We start from the raw sequence: 24316 nt of genomic DNA, 5'->3' as shown, positions 1-24316 counted from the left end.
TTTTGTTCAAAATATTTTAGTTCGTCAATTAATCAATTCTCAAGGGTTGTTATTCTCATATTAATTTCTAGATCAGTTTCAGTTTTTCCTTAAGAATTTTCAATAGTTACGAGTTTAATCCCAGGTGTCCTTGCTTTACTGAGAGGCGCCCATTATTCTTCTTCTTCAGTATCTTTGCATCTGGTCAATACTCCTGTTGTGAAAATTTAGCTTTTTCACCTTATAAAAATAATAAATCCATTCACTATTCCAGCAGGACATTCCCAGCCAGCATAACGGTAAATCAACTTCAAGGTTGAATTAACATTGACTTACATTTTGATTTTGCAAATTAAATCAAAGTCGATATCGCGATGCGTTTCACATTCCTATTTTTAACACTGAATATAGATTTTTACTTCACATTCCAATAAAAATGATTTACGATAAATACGTCATGTTTTCAGTGCAATTATCATATGAATGCAACTATCTGAACATAACTGACAGTACAACCCTATTCATAATACTAAACACCTGAAGTAGGTAAAGTTTGAATGTGAACAAATAAGATGGCACGTGCCTACCATTTCTAAATAATCATGAAAGAAGCTGTTAAAATTGCTCAATAGTTGTGCAGAAGTGGAATATTCCAAAGAATAAAAACATAAAAGATGAAAACAAAATCATTTTTAAAAATCATTTTATTCATCTGAAAAGAAAACCTTTTATTCAAGGAAAACTGCAAATATGAATTTTGTTGTTAGTTTACCTTACCCTCATACTGTACTGTAGCATCTAAAGAGGAAAAACAAACCACAAGTTATTTCATTGTCAATGCTGCAGCAAAAAAATAAAAAATCTTATTGCACATAAGGGCAAGATCTGTGTTCTTTAATAGTCTGACTAGAAACATAGCATAGCTGTCTGATGAAGGAAGACAGCTGTTGTGTTTATAAAAGTGACAATGAGCTTCAGATCTTGACTGACATCTACAGTCACAGTGCATTCAGACCACCTTCATTTTTCAATTTTATGTTGTTGCATGAACAATTGTTGATATTTACACCATGAAAAAATGAAAACAGAATTTTAAAAACTTTTACAAATGCATTCAGACCCTTTACAACAACACCTGAAATTTTGCTTAAGTTTATCTCCCATTTCTCTTGATGGTTGATGAGATGTTTTCACATCTTAAAGGGTTCTGACGAACACAAAGGAATATATTTTGAATAATGTTTGTAACCAAACTGATCAGAAGCACCATTTACTTCCATAGTAGGAAAAAATAATATTGAAGTAAATGGTGCTTCTGATCAGTTTGGTTACGCAGCAAGCTTTGCAACAACTGGATTTGTTTGTCAGACCTGAGGCTGTAACTGCTGCTTCAACTTACTACTGAGTAAAGGGTCTGAATTCTTAGATGAGCTCTATTTTTTCAACCCCCCAAAATGACACGCTAAACAAAGGCAACTGACAGGTGCGTGTTGGTCAAACAGCCTCTTGTGCAGTTAATTACTAATGAAAGCTAAGATTGACTTCTGGACCATCTGTGAGAGACTTCAACACGCCAAGACTGGCAAGGCATCACGTTGGCAGACATCCCAACCTGATCAAAAATTTTAGAGTGAAATGTGATTGAATATCATTTGCTCTGTGACTTATTTTGTGACACACAAACATTTTGGGGGGCACTTACATTATGCTTGACTGGGACGAAGCGTAGTGCAATCGTCCCCACTCCCTTGCTGGTCTGCACTCACACTACACTACATGTACAAGATGTGATTGTTTTGAAGAAAACGTGAAGATATGTGTGATGGATTTAATCGTAATTAAAAATGTATGACTTATTAGCTGTTGTTGAAATCATGCGCATTATGCGCCTCTTCTGAATCAAAATGGACCTTGCCAGAGACCACCTCTGCAAAGCATACCAGCATACACTTAAGTGTACCATACCCTGTTACAGCACTGAACGATCACACTAGCCAAATAAACCATACTTACTGGTGTCAAATGAACTCTGGTGCGGTAGGCATTGTGCAAGTTAAACTATATTATAATATTTCATTATAAAATAAAATTTAAAATTTGCTTCTTATCTAAATGGATGTACTTTTGATCACTAAATGTAAAAGGGACAGAAAAATGAAAATACTTTGTTACTTTAACTTTTGTTAGCAGTTCATCACTACGGTCTACTACAGCCAATTGGCGTAGCTTCCGCATTGCATTGACCAATGAGACACGTTCTAGCTTCAACCAATCACATTTTGCTTTACAATTACATTTAGAAGGAGGACCGAACAGAAGATTGTAAAATGCTTAGCGTACTAAAACAACGAGGATTGACTCCCACTTAGTAGTAATAACTAAGTTAAAGTGTATAGATATACTAATTTGATAATAATAAACGGCAGTATCATAATGGGTGTAACACAATGAAAGTGGGTGTTACATAGAATTTGTCCATACACATTACAGTACTGTGAGCTGCATTACTTACTTTTTTTTAAAGAATATTTTCATTTGTAAATCAACTTTAATTTATTTGTGAATTCTACCAATTATCATCTAACTAACAACTATACTTACAAAACACTTTTTTTAATAACACCTCCACTAATCAGCCAATAAATTACCAACAGTGCAATGCATAAAAGCATGCAGATAGGACAAATTTGTATACTACTTCTTTACTTCTTCCTCACTTTATCTTTTGGTTTATACAACGACTCTGTGCTTTGATAATGAATACATTTATTTAATAATTCTGTTGTATTTTTTCTCTTCTGTCTCTTCTGTCTCTCTTCTCAATCGCTGGAGTCAATTTGTGGATCTGCTAAATCAAGAAATGTAAAGAACTTTGTATTTAGCATTTTACTTTAGTTTTCTTTCCTTTGAAAGGGTCTGTCTTTGATGACCTAATGCATAAAATTTCTGAAAAATATGATCTGCTCCTGACCTTTATTCCTCATCGAACCATTTATGTTGTAAGAATTCTCTCAATGTTGGCCTCTTTTCTTCATGGAAGTCCAGGCACAGAGACATCAAGTCTTGACACTCTGTATTCGCAAGTGTAGGCAAGAGCATTAATTAGACATTTAGGTTTTGGCAAATATACATACAATCTTATATAAGCTTCTGAATTATGTACTATACAGAAACATTAATCAATGTTGACATTTTGAAGTTTAAGTAGCAATTTCTTCGAATTAAAACTTAGAAAATTGCATCAGGTTACAACTTTCCATGATTGTACAGAAGCTTTGCTTGCGTTTAACAATGAATTGATTGTTAGTGCCATTCTCTTACCTTTGGATATCATAGCAGTGCCATCAGTGGTTCTGCCTCTAAACATTTGTCCATGCAACATTTTGAACATTAAAATAGCCAAAGCATGTCTCGTCTGTTCATCAGCAAAATATAGCCCTGTAACATAAACAAAAGGTTAGAAAATATTTCATTATTCAAAAGTAAATGTAATTATAAACTTCAGTAGTGTGCTTCCAAGAAAACAATACAGAAAGTCAACTCACCACTAAATGGTTCGCCTGGTCTCTCACAATCTTTCACAAGTTTGCTGAGTCCAAAGTCTATCAATTTCAGCTCCATCGTGTCTGTGTTGACCAGCATGTTGTCGAGTTTTAAATCTCCGTGAAAGACACCACTGTCAATGCAGTGTATACAGGCGAGCAATGCTTGGCGCATTAATTGACGTGCCTGGACTTCTGACAGAGGACCTCCATTCCTCTGGACAAACTCAAGAAGATTCATGCAGGGATGAGGAAACTCAAAAACGATGATGAACTGATTTTCCTCTTCAAACCAGTCCAACATTTCCACAATGTAGGGGCTTTTCTTCGGATGAAGCAGCATCAGATTTATTGCCACTTCTGAACAAAGAGGCTTGGCATGTCCAGGCTAGTACAAAAGCATTAAAAGAGGTTAGCTGAAAATAGTGGAGATATATCATTTTCATGCACTTTTACTAAGATAAAGTGGGGTCTTTATTTATGCATTTATTACAGCTGCATTCTCTAACTTTTGCCTCACTATCGCCATCTCTGTTTGAACTATAAAACTGCAGTTATTTGCAGAGTAATTTTCTGTATGTTTGTTCTGCTTCGAATCTGATGTCTGTGATTACCGCATCAGAGTGGATCAGTCATTATACATCCACATGACAAAGAGAAAAACATCCTAAAACTATTGAAAAGCTGATATTAAGTCTTGTTTCAGCTTGAGCTCTGTCAATTTCCCCTGTGTAGCTGAATGCTCTTTAAAGTTTTCAGTGTTTTAACAACAGATGATTCCTCAGAGGTTACGTTGCTTAAAACTATTTAAACTTTTAACAAATAATTTTAAAAAAATGATAGGCTTATTATTGTGAATTGGGTTTAGCTAAGTAGACAATGAACACTTATTATTTATGTATTTACTCAACAACTGATTTTTGTTTGTGTTATTTAGTTTGTCCCCCTCATGGTGATATGGACAAAACCTGATGGTTCATGTTATCTGAAATATGTCCTAAAGAGCATCTTATGTGCTTCAACAGAGCCAAAGAAATCTCAATTTTATATATATTAAAAATCTTGCTAACTTACCATTTTCATTAAAAAGCTAATTGAGTGCCACGCCTTCTCAATAAATTTGATGGCGACCTATAAGGGAAAGTAATCATTTGTAAGTCACATCAAACTATAACTGATATAAACATATTTAGATCAAAACACTCAACATGAATTTATATGTTATGTCACATTGTGCTGTTTGATGAAGAGCAGTTTTACCTTTCTGCCATCGGATTTTCGATATCCCTCATGAACTGTACCAAAGCCACCTCTTCCTATCTGTTTTTCTAGTGTATAAAGCATGGTAAATGCACCTGAAAAACAATCAATACAAAATGAACATAAGGCAATTTTTGTCTTCAATAGCAGTGCTGCTTATAATAAAACAGACAGAATAAAAATTCATGTAATGCGAGTTGTTCAGTACATCCAATGCTAATCAGCTAATAGCATCATAAACAAGATGAATGTTTGGGATCAAGTACGAGTGAAACAGCAGGACAACCATTAAAAAAACCCTAAATATTTCTTTACACTGGAAATCAGGACAAGATGAAAGGAAAATCTCAAGAGTCATTGTGCTGAATCAAGAGTCCTTCCGAATAACACATTATATATTGAATACAAGGGGAAGGTATTACATAAACATATAGTGTATAAATACACTTATTAGAGTCACTGGGCACAGGTTTAAACAAATAGGAAAGAGCAGTTGACAAGAGAGAAAAATAAAGCTGACAATAAAAAACAGAACATAACAAAAGTAAACTCACTAGCAGGTTGGGAATCGTCATGGCCACTTGACTGCAGGCCCGATGGACTGCCTGGTATTTGAAAGAGCACTGGCTTGAGTCCGAAGGGCTTATTCTGCGCACGGGCACTTTGCAGACTGGAAGGGCCTGGCTTACAATAAGTCTGATCTGGTTGAGCCTGCGGCTCCGGGTCGGATGGACCTTGTTCAAGATCAGTCTCTTCTTGGATTTCTGTTGTTGTCTCCAAGGTAAATGAACCAGACTGGCAATAGTCTGGTTCTTCATGGCGCGCTCGCTCAAGTCCGAAGGGACTATCTTGCTCACGGGCTCCGTGCGGGCCGAAAGGGCCCGGCTTACAAAAAGCCTGATCGGGTTGAGCACGAAGCTCCGCCGGGTCAAATAGACCTTGGTTACGATCAGTCTCTTCTTGGATTTCTGTTTTTTCCAAGGAAAATGAACCAGCCAGGCAATAGGCTGGTTCTTCATGGCACGCTCGCTCAAGTCCGAAGGGACTATCTTGCTCACGGGCTCCGTGCGGGCCGAAAGGGCCCGGCTTACAAAAAGCCTGATCGGGTTGAGCACGAAGCTCCGCCGGGTCGAATAGACCTTGGTTACGATCAGTCTCTTCTTGGATTTCTGTTTTTTCCAAGGAAAAAGAACCAGCCAGGCAATAGGCTGGTTCTTGAAAACCCGTATGCTTGAGTCCAGATGGACCTTTCTGCAAATCAGTTGGATCTTCACGGGTACTTGACAGCAGGTTGGATGGACCTGGCTGAGGATCATCTGAATCAGATGACTCCAGGTCATCCTCATTTTGGCAGATACAGCAGGCATGCTGTATAGCCTGGACTGTTCTACGGAAAAAAGCACGGATGCTCTTTCCCTTTGGCTGTTTTGGTTTTTTATCTAAAAGACAGAAACAGAAAAGACAAATAGTAATGTTACCACCAGATACCAGTAATATATTTCTTAACTCTTTCCCTGCATAGCTAAATACTCTATACTCTCATTCTTGCGTAACAATCAAGGACTTTGCTGCTGTAACATGGCTGCAAGAGGCGCAATTAAATTACGCTGTGCCCGAAAATAATCCCCTTAATAACTTTCAATAGCAGGGGACTATTTTCAGCTGCTGTGTAATATTATTGCGCCTCCTGCAGCCATGGTATGGAAGCAAAGTCATTGATTATTACGCCAGAATGAGAGTATAGTTCCTAGCCATATCGGCCTAGCAAATCACAACTTTTAATTTTCTGTCGGTCTTAGTACACAATGTAAGTACAGAATAGTCAAGTTTTCAATGGGAAAAATATCGAAAATCTTTGGTTATTTTTTAGCGCGATGCTAATGGTCTGGTCGGATTCAGTGGATTGTGCTAGGCTGTGCTGGGACTGGTACCGCCGGACCCGGAGATCAGCTGAGTGGATTCTAAAATGGTAAAAATCAAGTGTTTAACTATAGGGGAGCTGAAAAATTTGAATATTTAAAAAAAAGTGTAGTATCCCTTTAAGGTGTCATAATAATGTTGTGACTCACCAGCTTTTTTCTTTCTCCTCTCCTCCTTTTTTGCAGCCCTTGGAGGGGTGATGCTCCCTTGACTAGCTGCAGGTGTAGAGCTGTTTGACCTCTGCCGAACATCTCGTGCACTGCTGCCCGTCACGAGCCCACAAGCTGACGTAGACAGAATGGTATTCTGTCTAACGGCTGGACAGACCAGACAAGAACACCACATTATAAACTGTAAAATCTAACTGATTTTACTGTATAGCTATTGTGGTTACTTATTACATATGTATGTATATATATATTGAGGTGTCATTAAAATGGTGTGACTGACCTGCTCGGCTGCACTCCTCATCATCTACAGCCCCGGGAAGGGGAAAGTTTACGTGACCAGCTGCCTGTGTAGAGATGTTTGACTTCCGTCGACCATCGCATACACCACTGCTGGTCGCAAACCCACGAGCTGATGGAGACTTGATGTTATTCAGTCTAACATCTGGACAAATCAGACATAAAGAACACATTATAAACTTCTCTAATGATTAGCTTTATACTTTATTGTGGTATTTTGAAAAACATTTTAATAATATTAACTGTAATAATAATTATAACAAAAACAATTTTTGTAACATGTGTAAGTGAATATATATATATATTCAAAAATTATATTTTATACATTAATTGTATTATCATTAATTTGTTAAACTGTGTACTTTACTATCTACAGCAGTGTTTCCCAATCCTGGTCCCTGTGGACCCCTCCCAGAATGTTTTAGATGTCTCCTTATTTAACCCACCCTCACTTAACTCATCAGCTTGTTAGGGAGACATGTTTACAATTTTGAAAGGAGGCTGATAAGTTGAATCAGTTGTTTTAAATAAGGAGACATCTAAAACTTTTTGGGAGGGGGGTCCTCAAAGACCAGGATTGGGAAGCACTGATCTACAGTACATCAGTGAATGTGTTTATTTTTGTTTCATTATATCCGAGGCGTCGTTATGATGACTCACTGACCTGCTCCTCTACACTCGTCCTCCTCTACGGCCCCAGGAAGGGCCCACCTCATGTGACCAGCTGCAGGTGTAGAGATGTTCAACCTCCGTTGAGCATCACCTACACTGCTGCCGGTCACAAGCCCACAAGCTGACGCAGACAGGATGGTATTCTGTCTAACAGCTGTACAGACAGGAAATGAAGAACACTTTATAAACTTCTATAAAATCTAAATATTTTACTGTATAGTTATTGTGGGTTTTTGCCAATCATTATATATCAACATGATCTCACAAAGTTCCGTAGGATAGTCACGGAATTTTGTGCTCATTTTTCCGTGGCATTCTCACGGATCTCCGCATTTTTCCGTGGCCCTGCTACGGACTGTCTTTTTCCGTGGCATTCTCAGTTGGTTACTCAACTGCTTTTTCCTATTTTCAAACCATTTTCGCTTCGGTTTAGGGTTAGATTTGGTGTTTGCATTAGTATGTGAATTTAACTATTGGTTTATACTATTTTTTCTGATTTATTCTTTTATATTTTCTAAACTTTAAACAATTGTCACCTGGCATTGGGGTTAGAGTTGGGTTTTGGTAGGGATGTCATTTCATGTAAATCTAACCCTAAACCGAAGCGAAAATGGTAAGAAAATAGGAAAAAAACAGTTGAGTAACCAATCCGTGAGAATGCCACGGAAAAAGACAGTCCGTAGCAGGGCCACGGAAAAATGCGGAGATTCGTGAGAATGCCACGGAAAATTAACACAAAATTCCGTGACTATGCCACGGAAATTCGTGAGATCAGGTTGTTATATATACAGTATGCTACTGTTACATTGTGTTCCAATTCCAAACATTTACTGAGTTTACTCTTAATGTGAAAAAATATATAGAATGTGTGTTTCAAAACGTATAATATATATTATTACATATGTATATTTTTGAGGTCTCATCATAAAAGTGTGACTGACCTGTCGGGCTACACTCCTCATCATCCTCCACAGCTCCTGGAAGAGTGAACCTCATATGACCAGCTGCAGGGATGTTCAACCTCCGTTGAGCACCACCTGGACCGCTGCTGGTCACAAGCCCACGAGCTGAGGCAGACAGAATTGTATTCTGTCTAACAGCTGGACAGACAAAAAAATCAAGCACACTTTTTAAACTTCTCCAAAATCTAACATATTTTACTATGTAGTGTAAACCCTGGACCACAAAACAAGCTTTGGCAGTGGGCGTTTACGTCCAGGTCTTCAATGTGGCCCGCTCATCAAAACAGAGCATTTCTCATTGCCTTTGATGTTTTTGAATGTAAAAACCACACAAACGTCATATGTAGACCTCAGACAACAGTATAAAACAATAAAACAGCAGATTCATAGCATCTTTAAAGTTGTTGAGGCGGCGTAAAACATGTTAAAGGTGCAGTGTGTAAATTTTAGCGGCATCTAGTGGTGAAGTGCTGGTGAATAGCAACCAACGGCTCAGTACACTGTTTACCCCTCATTTTTTAATCACATAAAAAAGCTACAGTAGCCGCCACCGGACAAACATGTCATTGGAGACAACTTAGTAAAAAAAAGTTTGTCCATTAATGGCTTCTGTAGAAATATGGCACCACAAAATGCCGACTTTCATGTAAGGGGACCCTCGGTATATGTAGATAAAACATCTCATTTTAAGGTAATAAACACATAATGGTTCATTATGAAAGGTCTTTATACACCACTGATAATATAGTTTTGCATATTATTTTGCATTTTTGTGAAGAGATCCTTCTAAAATTACACACTGCACCTTTAACAAGGCACCTGACCATCTTCCCATAATAGTGAATTTTATTTTTAAAAAACATTGTTGATAGACTTGCATAAAATACTACCTACATATATTGGTGTGACACATAAATATTGTATTTTAATAAATTAATTAAAAAAATCACAGCTCTTTGCCTCTAACTCAATGTACTTCAATGTAACTCTCTTAATGTAAAAGGCTCTGAGGAGGAAAATCGCACGGCTCTCAGCCAATCAATTTCAAGAGTATTTAACACTATACATAATATAAAAGTATACATCCATCAGTAAAATCAAGCTGGTATGGGGTTCGTACTCTGTGCTAATAATCATTTAACGGACCAAAAAGAGGCGCTATCACTTTAAATCCGGTGCTATTGATTTATATGTTCTCATAGCCATGGAAACTTTCATTGTAGTACTTATGTGTTGGTTTGGTTGTCATATGTAATAATATAGTTGAGTTTATAAAAAAGTTTGAGCAATTAAATTCGTGAGTGAAATCCGCCTAGCAGCGAGCATATCTCCCTGACGAAAAATTGTGTTGTCTCCGCTTGTTTTCGGACGCTGTCCGAGTCACAGATAACTTATGTGTCAAAGGTTTAAACGGTTAATGAGTTCAATATTTCCAAATGTTGTGATTAACTGACCTGGTGGCATCCACTCATCTTCCATTACGGCTCCCGGAAGGGAGACGCCGCTTTTGAGCTGATCGTTTGATTTAGGCATTTCTACCTCAGTCTAATTCACAACAGTCTGTAACAGTGTTATTGACTTGTTGCGCACGGACTGAAAGTCTGTAATAGCTGTCAAGGATTAGCTTTGCTTTCGCTCAAGGAAATCAATGATCTAAAGAGAATTTTCCAGAGCGCGTCGTTTTATATGTTCTGATTGTGACGTCAAACATTCCATTCGCTCTGTTCTCATTGTGACGTCAAACATTCTATTCGCATTAATTACAGAATGTACAGTGGGGATTTCCCGCCGATACTGGACTTACCTCCTGCACGTGCGACCAGCACGTGATGTTCCCAGTTCACGTGGATTAAAATCCTTCCAGTTTTTAAGCCCTCAAGTGTTAAACCCGCAATTCGTATATTTGTTAATCAGTATATTTCTTTTAATTGTGTTATGTGTCGATTGCCCCGTCATTCAGTCAGAAGGCTTACTTTTAACCAATCGGCAAGTAGGTCACATGCAGGCTGCATACGTCATCAGGCCTGGTTTATTTAACTGAGCATTACATTCGCAAGTCATAATCCTATACCAACAATTTACACTTAACTAAAAATAATTGTAACCTTTATAATTAGTCATATTCTCAAATAAGACACTCTTGATGACGTATGCAGCCTAGAAATGCGACCTCTGGAGTATGCAGCCTTCTTTTATACTTAAAGAATTATATATATTTTTTTCTTTATTTATTTTCCTTCTTCTTTCCTTTTCATTGTATGTCAATGCTATGGCGTAAGCTAGTTTAAAATTAACACCAGTTGCACTCACTGTACAATAACATTACATCGGATAAAAATAATAAAAATAAGTCATCAGTTGTATATCTCAGTAAAAAATATCAGTGTCCATACTGTACCCTTCCACCTTTGTATTGTGTAAAGTTAATACATTTCTTCAATCTGAATTTACAACAATCCTTATCTTCAATATGGTTTATTCTTCATTAAGAATAGTTCATTTAATGTTACTATTACATTACATTACAATTCTAAAGTTCAATAAGAGGTCAATAATGTTTCAAGCATATTGTTTATACACACTGTAATCAACATCATGCAATACACTTACATGGTGTGTAATTACACAAATTATGACATACAGTAATATTGCTTACTTTTACAGAGCATATAAAGTAACATCATAACTAACATTACATTATTCACACAAAATTCAAAGCTTTATAAACATTTTCACTGTAAGACATTTGAGCTTTTTAGAATGCATAATATTTTAAAGTGTTTTTACAGGAAAACACACTGTAATGTCTGAATTGTCTCCAATGTTTCAACAGTTAGTTCAAATTTATGTGTGTTATGTTAAAATGCTTGAGTCTTCACATAATCAGTAAGCTAGCCACATGCAACCATGACAAGTGAAGACAAAAACTGTGAATACACTGTTTCCTCTGGCTAAACAATCTGAAACATATGGCAGTTAAATGTATTGCTAAGTATTCAGCTGTATTTTTTTAAACATATTGGGGCAGTTTCCCGGACAGGGATCAGACTAGTCCTTGACTAAAATAAATGTAAAAGCTGTCCAAACTGAAAACAACTTGCACTGACAAATCTTAAAATACATCAGTGCTCTTTTGTTTTGCCTTAAAATGAACAAAAGTAATGTTTTCAGTAAGGCATGTTTGAAAAACGAATTATATTTCCTAATTAAACTGAGGCCTAGTCCTGGCGTAAACTAATCCCTGTCTGGAAAACCACCTCATTGTGCTTAAAACTTTCTGTTGACTAGATGATGCATAAACGCAGGCAGTGGTCAGTGAAGAGTTGTGAGGTGCAGCCATCCCCAAAAAATCCCTTTCTGGTGGGGACTCGATTTCTCATGATACCGGGTTGCTTCCTGGGCATAGGTGGTGAGACAGAGTTTCTGTGGTAAAGAAAAAAATATTTATGTTTAGCAATTGTAATAATGTATCATTTTTACATTTCCGATTTGTACCTTGGTTCTGAAGTGGGTCAGTAGATATCATCACATCAGTCATTATTTCAACTCATATCCCAGGTGCTATATTTTTTATTCATTTTAATGATCTAGTTTGTGATAAAAATGATAGACCAGTCTGGCCCCCAAAGTCAAATGTCAAGCTACGGCCATCATTATTTTGCCATCATTGCTACGTGTGTTTTATAATCACATCCTTTAAAAACACATTGTACAGTTTTACTCTTTTAAGTGGAAATTAAGGTGTTGAATAAAGTATTCTGTATTAGGATAAAATTAATTACAAATGTAAAAGATTGCAATTCACTCTCCTCACTGTGAAATCTGTACAGATGTGTACAGCAGTGCTCCTCAAACATTTTCGGCATACGGCCCCCCTTGTGTACGGTGCATCCCTTCATGGCCCCCAAAGAAAATTTAAGACATAAAACTTTGTAAAACTTAAAATTTGAATAAAAAACATATTAAATTATAAAATATATTGCTGTTGGTTAATAGTCTTATTTTTCTGAGGTGTAATTACAAAGAATGTATGATAAATTTATGTGTCACCACCTAGGGCCCCCAGTTTGAGGACCACTGGTGTACAGTACAAAGACAACCCCATGTCTTAAAGGACACAACTTTTAGCATATTCCCTGCTGAAAAAACAGCATCAAGCCAGCATGTGAATTATGCTGGTCTATGCTGGTTTAGCTGGTATATATTTACAAAGACAGAGTATAAAACTTATTAAAAGCTTTGTTTATTTTAATTTAGAATTGCTAGAATGTATCGCCAAATGATTTCCTTTTGTGCAAATGGGAAAGCCTTTTGTTTAGTCAATGTACAGGTTTGATAGGTCTGCATGTGACGCACGCATCTTAAGGAACAGCGCACCTGTACATGTGAGAGAGAAGGGAAAGCTCTCATTTGTCATCTATAAGCTGGCAGCAGTAAATGCGAGTTTGTAACCATTGCGACACGAATGGCATCTCAATTATTAATGTGGTTAACCGCATACACAGAGACGTCTATGCCGAGCACAGCTGTGCCTGGTCATAGTATTTTTTTTCTACAGCAAAACATTCATATTGATTTCCTATCTATTTGTGGCCCAGTTAACATACAAAGTCACTCAAATCAATTATTCAACACATCTTACCAAAGATTATGCTGAAGCCATTTCTCAGTTAAATGATTGGAGTACTAAGAATGTGACGGCTCATCCCTTCATCTGGGGCAGCATCACCTGTTTAACATAACAGTAAAGGGTTAGTTCACCCAAAAATTATTGATTGGACAGAATCAAATATATCAGAGGCTTAAGTGCAAAATGATTTCAAATGAATTAACAGAAGAAGAGAGATTTTTAATGAGAATTTTAGATTATTTTGAAGCAAACAAGCTTATACATTGCTTTAAAACCTTAACTGTGCGTTCACACCGCTGCCTGCGAGAGCTTAAAAATGGTTGGAAGTCTTTCATTTTCAATGATAGCCGGTGGAGAGCAGTGGCGCGTCTTGGACGGTGTGAGCATTGGGGAGAGCTTAAAACAGCTCAACTTTATGGTAAGAAGCTATAACGCAGTTCGGCGGCAACCAACCAGAAGGTGGAAACCCCCGCTTGAGATGATTTCAGAGAATGCATTCGATCATCAGAGCGTCCTCTACACTTTGTCTTTATCGTTGTTGACAGGCCAGCCAGAGTGTTTTTTTGACGCTCTCGCCAGAGGTGGTGTGAACATACAGTAAGAGATGATTACAGGGATTAAATATGGCAGATAACACTATGCATTTGTATATTTAGTTGTATGTTTTCAGTATACTATAATGACCACAACTAGTGTAAAAATATTAGGGCCTACCTCTCAGAATACAGGAAAATGGCCGAGACCAAGTGACATTTGATTGCTCAGAGTAAGATATCATCTCTTTATCTGCTCCTCCAGTTTCTCCCTGAGATCCAAGATAAAACGCAAGGGTTGTTCCTGCACTTCAGCACTTGGTAGCCGTTTTCTGAACACATCTGCATCCACTTTCGGATTAGCAATCTTCAATCAATCTAAGGTAAAGCAACAAAATATAATTAAAGATACTGGTTTGAATAAATAATCTTTCATAATCTGCTTAACCTTGTATTTGTCAAAGTTTTTCTTATTGCTTTTTTCCCACCTTCTCTCCTGTTGGATGGTCCACCTACAGCATCCTCTCTTCACTCTGAAAACATCTCCATTTCTCCAGAACAACTTTAAAATAAACAAATGAAGTGTACAACTGCATATGTAAAGAAAAGTCAATCATGCATGTGTAAACTGATGTTAAACATACTTATCCACACAGATACAAGCATAGATTTCAATCATGTCTTCAGGACAATGCCTTCCACAAACAAAACACAGTTCCTGTAATTGGCAAATCCAATAAACTCCAATTGTGTATAATGAAAGCATTTTTTGATATTTCAAGTGCTTTGTTTTAACAAACCATGTTGGGTTTGTTCTTTTTTTTCCCCTCACTGACATTAATGATGTCTCCATCTTGACTTTCTTCCTGCTAAAGAAAAAACTAATTATAACAGGAAAATGTGCCGAAAGATATTCTTTAACTTTAGAAACTTCTGGATACATTTTCAGACTCTATGGCAAAATTTTCTAAAACTTGGTCAAAACTTGTGTAGCTGATCAGGGGTGCGTTTCCCAAAAGCATCATTAGTCAACTACTGTCGTAAGTTCCATCATTTCAGCATAGTTTAAACATTCAAGTGTTTCCAGAAACCATCGTTCCAGCGGACATTTGCAAACTGCTTCGCAAACTTGTGTGGTTGTAAGTACAGCTGTTGAGCTGTGGTTAGAAGATTAGTTCCTTGTTATTATGACATGTAGACTGGTACTGATCATGTTTTTGAACAAAATAAGCAAGCAACATGCAGTCTATGCTATATCCATCATTCCTAATAAATACAAAGTCCAATTTACGTCTATTAGTTTGTAAACAGAATTAAAGGGACACTCCACTTTTTAAAAAAAATATGTTCATTTTCCAGCTCCCCTAAAGTTAAACATTTGATTTTTACTGTTTTGGAATCCATTCAGCTGATCTCCAGGTCTGGTGGTTCCACTTTTAGCATAGCGAAGAATAATCCATTGAGTCTGATTAGACCATTAGCATCACGCTAAAAATATAACCAAAGAGCTTAGATATTTTTCCTATTTAAAACTTGACTCTTCTGTAGTTACATCGTGTACTAAGACCGACAGAAAATTAAAAGTTGCGATTTTCTAGGCAGATAGACCCTTTTACTGTTTGTACACAATGATGACGTGGCTACGTATCCGCGCGCAGTTTGGCAACGGATGTATGGCAAGAATCAGCAGTGAAGCAACACAGACAAATCAGATAGCAATCTGATCAGAGAAAACACATTAAAGGTCACGTTCTTCCTTAACCCATTTTTTTAACCCTAGTTAGTGTGTAATGTTGCTATAATAGCATAAATAATACCTGTAAGTTCACTGCCAGGCGATATATTTTCTTTAATAGAATTCCCCTTTCAAAGCCTTTTTTAAGACCATAATGAACTAAATTTAAGACATATCTCACGACAATGAAGTCGACTTTTAGTCCAGTGTGCATGCATACATTCGTTTTTAGAACCTTATATTTTTCATGACAAAGAACAAGATGTATTTTCTAGGGGTGTGACAAGACCCTTGCTCTGCAAGATGAAACGAGATTGGGTTCACGAGAAAAAGATCATAGAAGATTTTTACACTTTGCTGATATTACAAGTTTTTCACCTTAAACGTCATACGAAGTTTTAAGAAATCCCCAATTATAAAATATATGAAGAAAAATAGCATTTTAATTCACTAAAATCACGTTATTTTAAAATGTTTTAACCATTTTAGGGTGATGATAAATGATGATGATCAAGTAATCTGATATTTTTTGGTAATAAAAATAGAGCTAAATGGGCAAAAGCATTTACGATAACAATAATGATGAGACAATGTTAAAATATAGGTGTAGTTACCCATCTAGAGTTTAGATTAATCCAGGACTAGGTCTTATTTAAATTAGGACATTTAAGGAGTTGTTTTTTTTTTAAATATAACTTACAAAATACATTACTGGTGTGCATCTTCAGACAAAACAATGGCAGTGAAATATTTTATGGCTAAAAAGAAATAATTAAATTGATGAGACATTGGTGCGTCTAATGCAGAGGATACGTGAGCAGTGGGCTTAAGTAAGAGACCACACAATTAAATTCTTATAATATATTATAATATAATATATAATACTTAGATATCTACATAGATTAAACAAATTATTAAAAGCTTTGTTTAATTCTCTTTTAATTCAGAACTGTTAATCAGCAAAGTATTACCTTTGTGCAAACGGGACAGGCTTCGTTTTATTTGAATACATTTTTGTATGTATTTGGGTTAATGTGGTTCTCTTTATGTATTTGAATAATCGAGAATGAAACCAGGAGTAAGGAGAGTGTTGTAGACCTATTATCAGATCCATCCTCTGGAGCAGAGGGGGCGCTAATGCACCTATAAGCTGGATAACAACCGCTGTTAAAAGAGAAAAAGAATATTTGCTTCGTCGTTGGCACTGGTCTTTACCACGGAGCACAATCAGGGTTAAGTAACCAGTTTTCATTAAATGTGCACTTCTCCATAGCTAAAACTCACACTTTTCTCTATTTGCTTCTACCCGGTCCACGCACTTTAGCGAACTACCTGCAAACTTGTGCATTAGTTGGTACTGCCTGACACATAATGAACATGTAAAACAGTTAACGTTACAATCTTCTTGGCGGTGTTGGTTGGACAACATTTTAAGACCTCTGATACACGGATTTAAGACATTTTAATGCTAATTAAGGCCTTATTATAAAAACTAAAACTTATCAATCAGAGATCCCCATACCTGCAGCTTTATAGCAAAGCCAACCACCAGCTAGTTGCTTCAATTTATGATGCTCCTCTTTAAGGATCATAATACTGACAACCTGAATGAAAAATCAAGAGAAAGAATGAAGATGGTCAGAAAAATAGCTTAAACAGAACGGTGAAGAAAGTGCATATTTGCACAGCTAGGTACCTCTTTGTGACCAGAATGTTCTGGCAATGATATCAGGTCCTGCCTGAAGCAGTCCAAGCTCCACTGCCCCATTTAGAGGTCTTTCAGTTTGCTGTGGGAGCATAAAGAATTTAATGGAGACCTTCCGTGTTAACTTTGTTTCTTGAAGTCCAGGGAATGATTTGTCAAAACCTCAAATCAGCATATAATATTTTAACACTTAATGTGAACAAAGCAAAAACATAAACAATACCATTATTGTGCAAATTATTGTATGCGTATAGCATTAAAGGGAGTTCTTTCTCCGTTTAATGTTGGCCGATATGCCCCTTTGTCAGCTCGTCCAATCGTCAGCCTGTGAGATCGCCGATACACAATAGTATTGGGTGGCAGGCGATAGTTTACTCAGTTATTTATTTGTTAATTTTTTACTCAAGGCAATTGATTGTGGACAAAAATAAGCTGATTTACTCTAACTGTGCTTTCGTACCGCCACTGGCGAGAGCGCCAAAGTGTCCGGAAGTTATTTATTTTCAATGAAAGCCGGCGGCGAGCTCCATCGGGCAGTGGCGCGTCATGTACGGCGTGAGTGTCAAGGAGAGTTGAAATCAGCTGAAAGGTACTAATGAGCTATGATGCGGTTCGGCGGCAAACAATTGAAAGGTGGAAACGTTCGTTTGCAATAGTGCTGCACAATTAATCGCATCGCAATCGCGATGTCAGCCTGTGCAATTATATGACAGCAAAATGTTGCAATTATATTAAATAAATAAATGTGTGGACTTGTTAACATAAACTTTTTGATAACAGTTTGATAATTTTCCTTGCTGTTTAAAAAAGAAAGAAAAACTAACAAAAAAGGCAGTGCATGTTTGGCATGCACATGTGTTGTGTGCCTCGTCACTTGTGTGTGCGCAGCGTGGAAATACCAGAGCGAAGATGGATGCAGAGGAGATTGACAGTGATCTGGTAGCAAAAAAAAACCTCTACGTCTGTTGTTTGGCGGTATTTTGGATTTAGGATTACTGACACTGAGCAGTTGCTACATCACGTGGCAATTTGAAAACATTTCTAGTTTTACAAATACACATTTTGGCATTATCACTAAACTGTGTCTGGATTTTCCTTAAAACCCATCAAGTTGACTCATGATACCATTTATTATAATCGCAACCGCACATCGCAATATTAGCATCAATAACCGCAATGGGAAAATTTTCCCAAATCGTGCAGCCCTAGTTTGCAACCAATCGGAAGGTGGAAACCTCCACTTGAGAGGATTTCAGAGAATGCCATGACCCGTGGGATCACTAAAAAATGTTACTCAAGTTTATATTGACATATATGATGAAAGAATTTTCAGGCTTTGTTGAACTATTCCATTAACAATAACAGCTTACCTTTGCATTTCACTGTTGACAGTGGGTACTGGCGTATTTGTCCCTGTATTTATACCAGGACATCCACTTGATGTTCCAGAGGTTGCATTGTTCCCTGTATGTATGTATGTAACCAGCAGGTCCACTAGAATCTGTTCCCATAAGCCTTGGCCGAGAGGAAGTGCTGTTGGGGTTCTGCCGTGCTCCTACACAATCCAGTTTTTTAAGGCCACTTGCAATTGCTCTTGATCAGCCTCCTCCTAAAAAAATCATCAGACTAGTAAATACAATTGTACATGCATGATTGCACATACCTACTGATTATGTTAACTTATCTTATATTACAAAAGAAATATGCAGTTCAAGGTCTAGTTTAAAATGCAGAGATTATACTGTACCGTATTGCCCAGAGTATAAGACAACCCTAAATATAAGACCCACCCCTCGTCCTCTTTTCAAAGTGTACCTTTAGGAAAAATTATTTTTGAACACCAATTCTTGTGATACACACGCCAAAATGTCATGTTAAGAAGTAACTAATAAATAGTTATTTTACAGTCTTTTAGACGCTTGCTGTGTGTTCGACTTTGCATGGGCCGGTCAGCATTCAACACAGGGCATCTGTGGGAGTGATTTAAAAGCACACAAAGCAGTTTGCTCTCAGGTTGCTTTGGTGTCGTGCGCCAACTGGTCTGTGTGTCGCTGTGTGAGTTCGAGTGCATTTATCTTGGAACAAAATGATAACGCGCTAACGTGACCCAATCAGAGAACCCACCAGCCAAACGGAAAGATTTATCGTCCGAAACCGATAAGTGTGTTCAAATATTGCAACTTGATTTGCATCTTTACAAAACTTTTTGCGCGTGCAAATTCTCTTACACTTTCAATGTCACGTACACTTACAAATTTTATTCTGCCCATTCAGATCTTTTGGGTATCATTTTACCTTCATATGTTGATGACAGTCATCCATTTGGCAATGTCCTGGATCTGCAACACAAACAGAAAAACAAAAGAGCAGTACTCTCATACAACATTTTTTTAAGTTTTAACTTCCCTGTGATTATATTGCTTTAACAATTGTTTTTACAACCTTACATAAAAAATATTAAATATAAAAGATATAAAATTTATCATAGAGTGTTTTTGTACCCTAATCTAATGTAGTTTGACACCTAAGGGACCAGGTGAGGTGGGGATGAACTACTTGAGGGGAACCTATGAGGGAGTCTTCACCACAGGGTTTGGCCCCCGACGCTTATTGCACTTCGGATCTTCCCTGGGCTCCTCACTGGTCTTTGTGTCCTAGTCTTTCCCTATCAACATGAGAGCTATCAACATCTTCGATTGTGAATAAACTCATCCCCCCTTTAAACTGTAAGAAATTACTGATATTACTGGCAAACATCCATTTAGGGTTGTGAGAGTAAACTATTTTTCTTAACAGAAAGTAAGTAATTTTCCCCTTAAATCACGATTTTAGTTCTAGCCACAGCCATACGTAATAAAATTAGCAACTTTTTGACCAGGAGCCAAGTGCTGTTGGAGAAAACAGATCTTCAAGAAGAGGCTGATCCTAAAGATGGTCCATTCGACCAGGAGCCAAGTGCTGTTGGAGAAAACAGATCTTCAAGAAGAGGCTGATCCTAAAGATGGTCCATTTGACCAGGAGCCAAGTGCTCAACGAGATCAGACTGATAGTCAGCCAGGCCCATCCTGCCTGCAGTCAAGTGCCCTAAAGATGATAGGCAGAATAGTCCCTCAGGACTTAAGCCAGCGTGCTGTGAAGAACCAGTCTATTGCCAGTCTGGTTCATCCACCTTGGAGAAAACAGATCTTCAAGAAAAAGCTGATCCCAAACACGGTCTGTTCGACCAGGAGCCAAGTGCTCAAAGTGATCAGACTGATAGTCAGCCAGGTCCATCCGGCCTGCATTCAAGGGCCGTGAAAATGATTGAGTTTAGTCCCACAGGACTCAAGCCAGCGGGTACTAAATTGAAGTTCATCTAAATTGAAGCAAACAGCTCATCAAGATCCAGCTGTTCCTGAACATGGTCCATCCAATCAGGGGCCAAGTGGTCAAAGTGATCAAAATGATCCACAGCCAGGTCCATCCTCTCTGCAGTCAAGCAGTCATAAAATGAACAGCCTGCTAGTAGGTTTACTGTTATTATGTTCTGGTTCACTTTGTTCTGCTTTTTATTGTCAGCTTTATTTTTCTCTTTTGTCAACTGCTCTTTTCCTAATTGTTTTAAACCTGTGCCCAGTTACTGTAATACGTTTATGTAATACCTTCTTCCTGTATTCAATATATAATGTGTTATTCTGATGGACTCTTGATTCAGCTTTTCCCTTCATCTTGTCCTGATTTCTGGTTTAAAGAAATATTTAGGTTTTTTAATGGTTGTCCTGCTGTTTTTACTTGTACTTGATCACAAACATTCATCTTGTTTTTTTCTGCAAGTAGCTGATTAGCATTGGATGTACTGAACAACTCTCCATGATCTGCACATTCATTACATGAATTTTTATTCTGTCTGTTTTATTATAAGCAGCACTGCTATTGGAGACAAAAATTGCCTTATGTTCACTTTGTATTGATTGTTTTTCAGGGGCATTTATAATGCTTTATACACTAGAAAAACAGATAGGAAGAGGTGGCTTTGGTACAGTTCATGAGGGATATCGAAAATCCGATGGCAGAAAGGTAAAACTGCTCTTCATCAAACAGCACAATGTGACAACATATAAATCCATGCTGAGTGTTTTGATCTAAATATGTTTATATCAGTTATAGTTTGATGTGACTTACAAATGATTACTTTCCCTTATAGGTCGCCATCAAATTTATTGAAAAGTTGTGGCTCTCTGACAGTTTCATTAAAATGGTAAGTTAGCAAGATTTTTTTTTATATATAAAATTTTATATACAATGGGGTCCAAAAATGTAAGAATATAAAGAGGCAATCTGGTATTTTTAAACTGGGATTTCAAATTACTCTGCAAATAACTGCAGTTTTATAGTTCAAACAGAGATGGCGATAGTGAGGCAAAAGTTACAGAATGCAGCTGTAATAAAGTCATAAATAAAGACCCCACTGTATCTTAGTACAAGTGCATGGAAATTGAACATCTCCGCTATTTTCAGCTAACCTCTTTTAATGCTTTTTTACTAGCGTGGACATGCCGAGCCTCTTTATTCAGAAGTGGCTATTAATCTGATGCTGCTTAAACCGAAGAAAAGCCCCTACATTGTGGAAATGTTGGACTGGTTTGAAGAGGAACATCAGTACATCATCATTTTGGAGTTTCCACATCCCTGCATGAATCTCTTTGAGCTTGTCCAGAGAAATGGAGGTCGTCTGTCAGAAATCCATCATTTAATGCGCCAAGCAGTGCATCTATCTAGCGCATCTATGGTGTCTATCACAGGGATTTAGAGCTTGACAATGTCCTGGTCAAAACAGACACGATGGAGCTCAAAAAAAAAAAAAAAAAAAAGCAAAGGCAATCACTGGTGGCTGTACAGATTTCACAGTCTGTAAAACACGTTAATAACAAACATTCATACTCACGTCTATTCAAAGCTCTCCAGACAGTCGTCAAATAGACTAAGGTAAACAAATACCAACATGTCTACATCATGACTGGAAGTCCCCAACCACCGGGGATGAGGGGAAGTAAAATATACCAGGGCTCTAGAGTGCGACCAATTTGGTCGCACATGCGACCTAATTTCTCAATGGTGCGACTTAAAAAAAATATCAGGTCGCACTGGTGCAACCCAGGAGGTCGAGGGAAAAAGCCATGGTCCAGATCTAAGTGTGTGTACGTTTAAAAATGCGTGTGCGCTCCAGTCAGAGAGAGAGAGAGAGAGAGACGCTGATGATAAGAGAAGAGGAAAAGAACGATTGACAACTTTTTCGTTAAGAATGTTAAGTTGCCTGATCCGTCCGAAGATCACAACCAATGCTCTGACATCAACCTCCCGTCACATCAGGTCCGAACCCGAAGACGGAATTAGGTAATGAGCCTCTTACAATCGAGTCAGAGCCAAAGCATAATTCTTTTGAAGAAAATTATTTGAACGTAACCCAACAGCAATGTCGCGTTCCGTGCGCCAAATGTATAGAAAAAAGCCAGGAGTCAGGACCGCTGTTTTCTTCATAATCTTATTTCCAAATCTAATCCTATAAACTTTTCGGTGTTTGCTGTATCGCTATCACCGCCCTGCCAGACTGTCTTAAATAGAGAAATAAGTTCATTCCTTGATTTGCGTTGTTGATTCATTTATAAATAATTCCCCCAAGGGTTTAGTTTATGCGCAAAAGGCATTAAAATGAATAGAACGTGATGATTACATCTTTCTTTTGTGAAAAAAAAATAAAATAAATAAGCCTACATGAAATGTGTTTAACTTAAATATTAGCAAATTAACAAAACGAATTCAAAAGTAGCCTAGCCTATATGAGTTTATTTATTGTGTGACCTAGGGATGGGCAATATAAACGATATGCAATATAAACAATAGAAAATTGGCATACGATAGAGATTTAAAATCTATTGCACTATCGCGATAATGCGTGTTGATGACACAATCTACCCGCGAACTTAAGAGCCACGAGCTGCAGCCGAATAAACATGGATGAAAGCGTCTGTGAAACAGAGGAACTCGTGAAAAAGACCGATGCAACATCTATTTTTTGGATTTAAGCCATAAGTTACATAAGTTAACTGCTGCTCCACGCGCGAAATTGGCATTATGGTAATATACAATAATATATATGCTGTAGAGTGTGTCAGGCAAAAGTTCCAGCTAAGAGAGGTAACAAGACTAATCTGGCCGTAACAGTTTACTTTTACTTACTTTTTAGCAGTTTGGCTTTTGTAAGGGTCTATATAACCTGTTCTGAAACGTGTCTATTGAAAGTATTATATCGCAATACATATCGCTATCGCAAGAGGCTGCAATGTATAACGCAATATGGATTTTAGGCCATATCGCCCATCCCTAGTGTGACCCGCTCCAAATCCGATGCAGCACAAAAAACTTTTTTATGCAATCTCGTCACGCATTTCATGCCATCACCAGCGCGGGTTTACGCAGGGCAGCGAGAAAAATACATTAAACTTTAAACATTTAACATTCTACTTGAGTTTTTTTGGACATCCCTTTGGAATCACTGCAATCATATCATCAATTTAAAAGGTGTAAATATAAGCGCAGCGCTTATGAGTGTTCAAACACTGCTGACCGCTCAGCTGTCAATCTGCCGACCCTCACAAAGTTTCACATTAAATGTTAATATATTTGTCCAGTCATTGTCCTGTGCTTATTTCTGTCAATGTTCTGCATGAAGATCTTTAAAGGTTTCTACTTACTTCACGATTTGCGGTGCGGCCGGTCGCAGTCTTTATGTAAAACGGGCGGGTATGAAATAAATTGATGCTGATGTCGGATAATGGGTCAAGTGTTATTTTAATCGCGCGGATGCGGGTTATCAAACAGGACTGTGCATGACTCGTATAAGGAAAATTATAAAATAGCCTACATGTTTATAT

General features: G+C 37.5%; 1 protein-coding gene across 1 annotated transcript; it reads right to left on the bottom strand.

The window, feature by feature from the left end:
* Window positions 1–1960: 1960 nt before the first annotated feature.
* Window positions 1961–7341, bottom strand: LOC129454331 (uncharacterized). The gene is made up of 9 exons (XM_073862322.1): window positions 7152–7341; window positions 6851–7018; window positions 5336–6220; window positions 4782–4876; window positions 4596–4652; window positions 3525–3909; window positions 3301–3417; window positions 2951–3050; window positions 1961–2824 (listed from the first exon to the last, which is right to left on the bottom strand). The coding sequence occupies exons 1-8, from the start codon at window positions 7339–7341 to the stop codon at window positions 2953–2955; spliced, it is 1995 nt and encodes a 664-aa protein (XP_073718423.1). The 3' UTR covers window positions 1961–2824; window positions 2951–2952.
* Between the last annotated feature and the right edge of the window lie 16975 nt (window positions 7342–24316).

The sequence above is a fragment of the Misgurnus anguillicaudatus genome, chromosome 23 (genome assembly GCF_027580225.2).
Source record: "Misgurnus anguillicaudatus chromosome 23, ASM2758022v2, whole genome shotgun sequence".
NCBI classification, from domain to species: Eukaryota; Metazoa; Chordata; class Actinopteri; order Cypriniformes; family Cobitidae; genus Misgurnus; species Misgurnus anguillicaudatus.
This window is presented reverse-complemented; position numbering and strand designations above follow the sequence as displayed.

What these genes read in the sequence shown, in the direction of transcription:
- LOC129454331 (XM_073862322.1), bottom strand. Translation starts at nt 7,341, where the DNA reads ATGTGTTCTTTATGTCTGATTTGTCCAGATGTTAGACTGAATAACATC. An exon ending in GAAAATCCGATGGCAGAAAG is followed by an intron (nt 4,653 to 4,781) that starts GTAAAACTGCTC and finishes TTTCCCTTATAG; the next exon opens with GTCGCCATCAAATTTATTGA. An exon ending in CACTGCTATGATATCCAAAG is followed by an intron (nt 3,051 to 3,300) that starts GTAAGAGAATGG and finishes TTGCGAATACAG; the next exon opens with AGTGTCAAGACTTGATGTCT.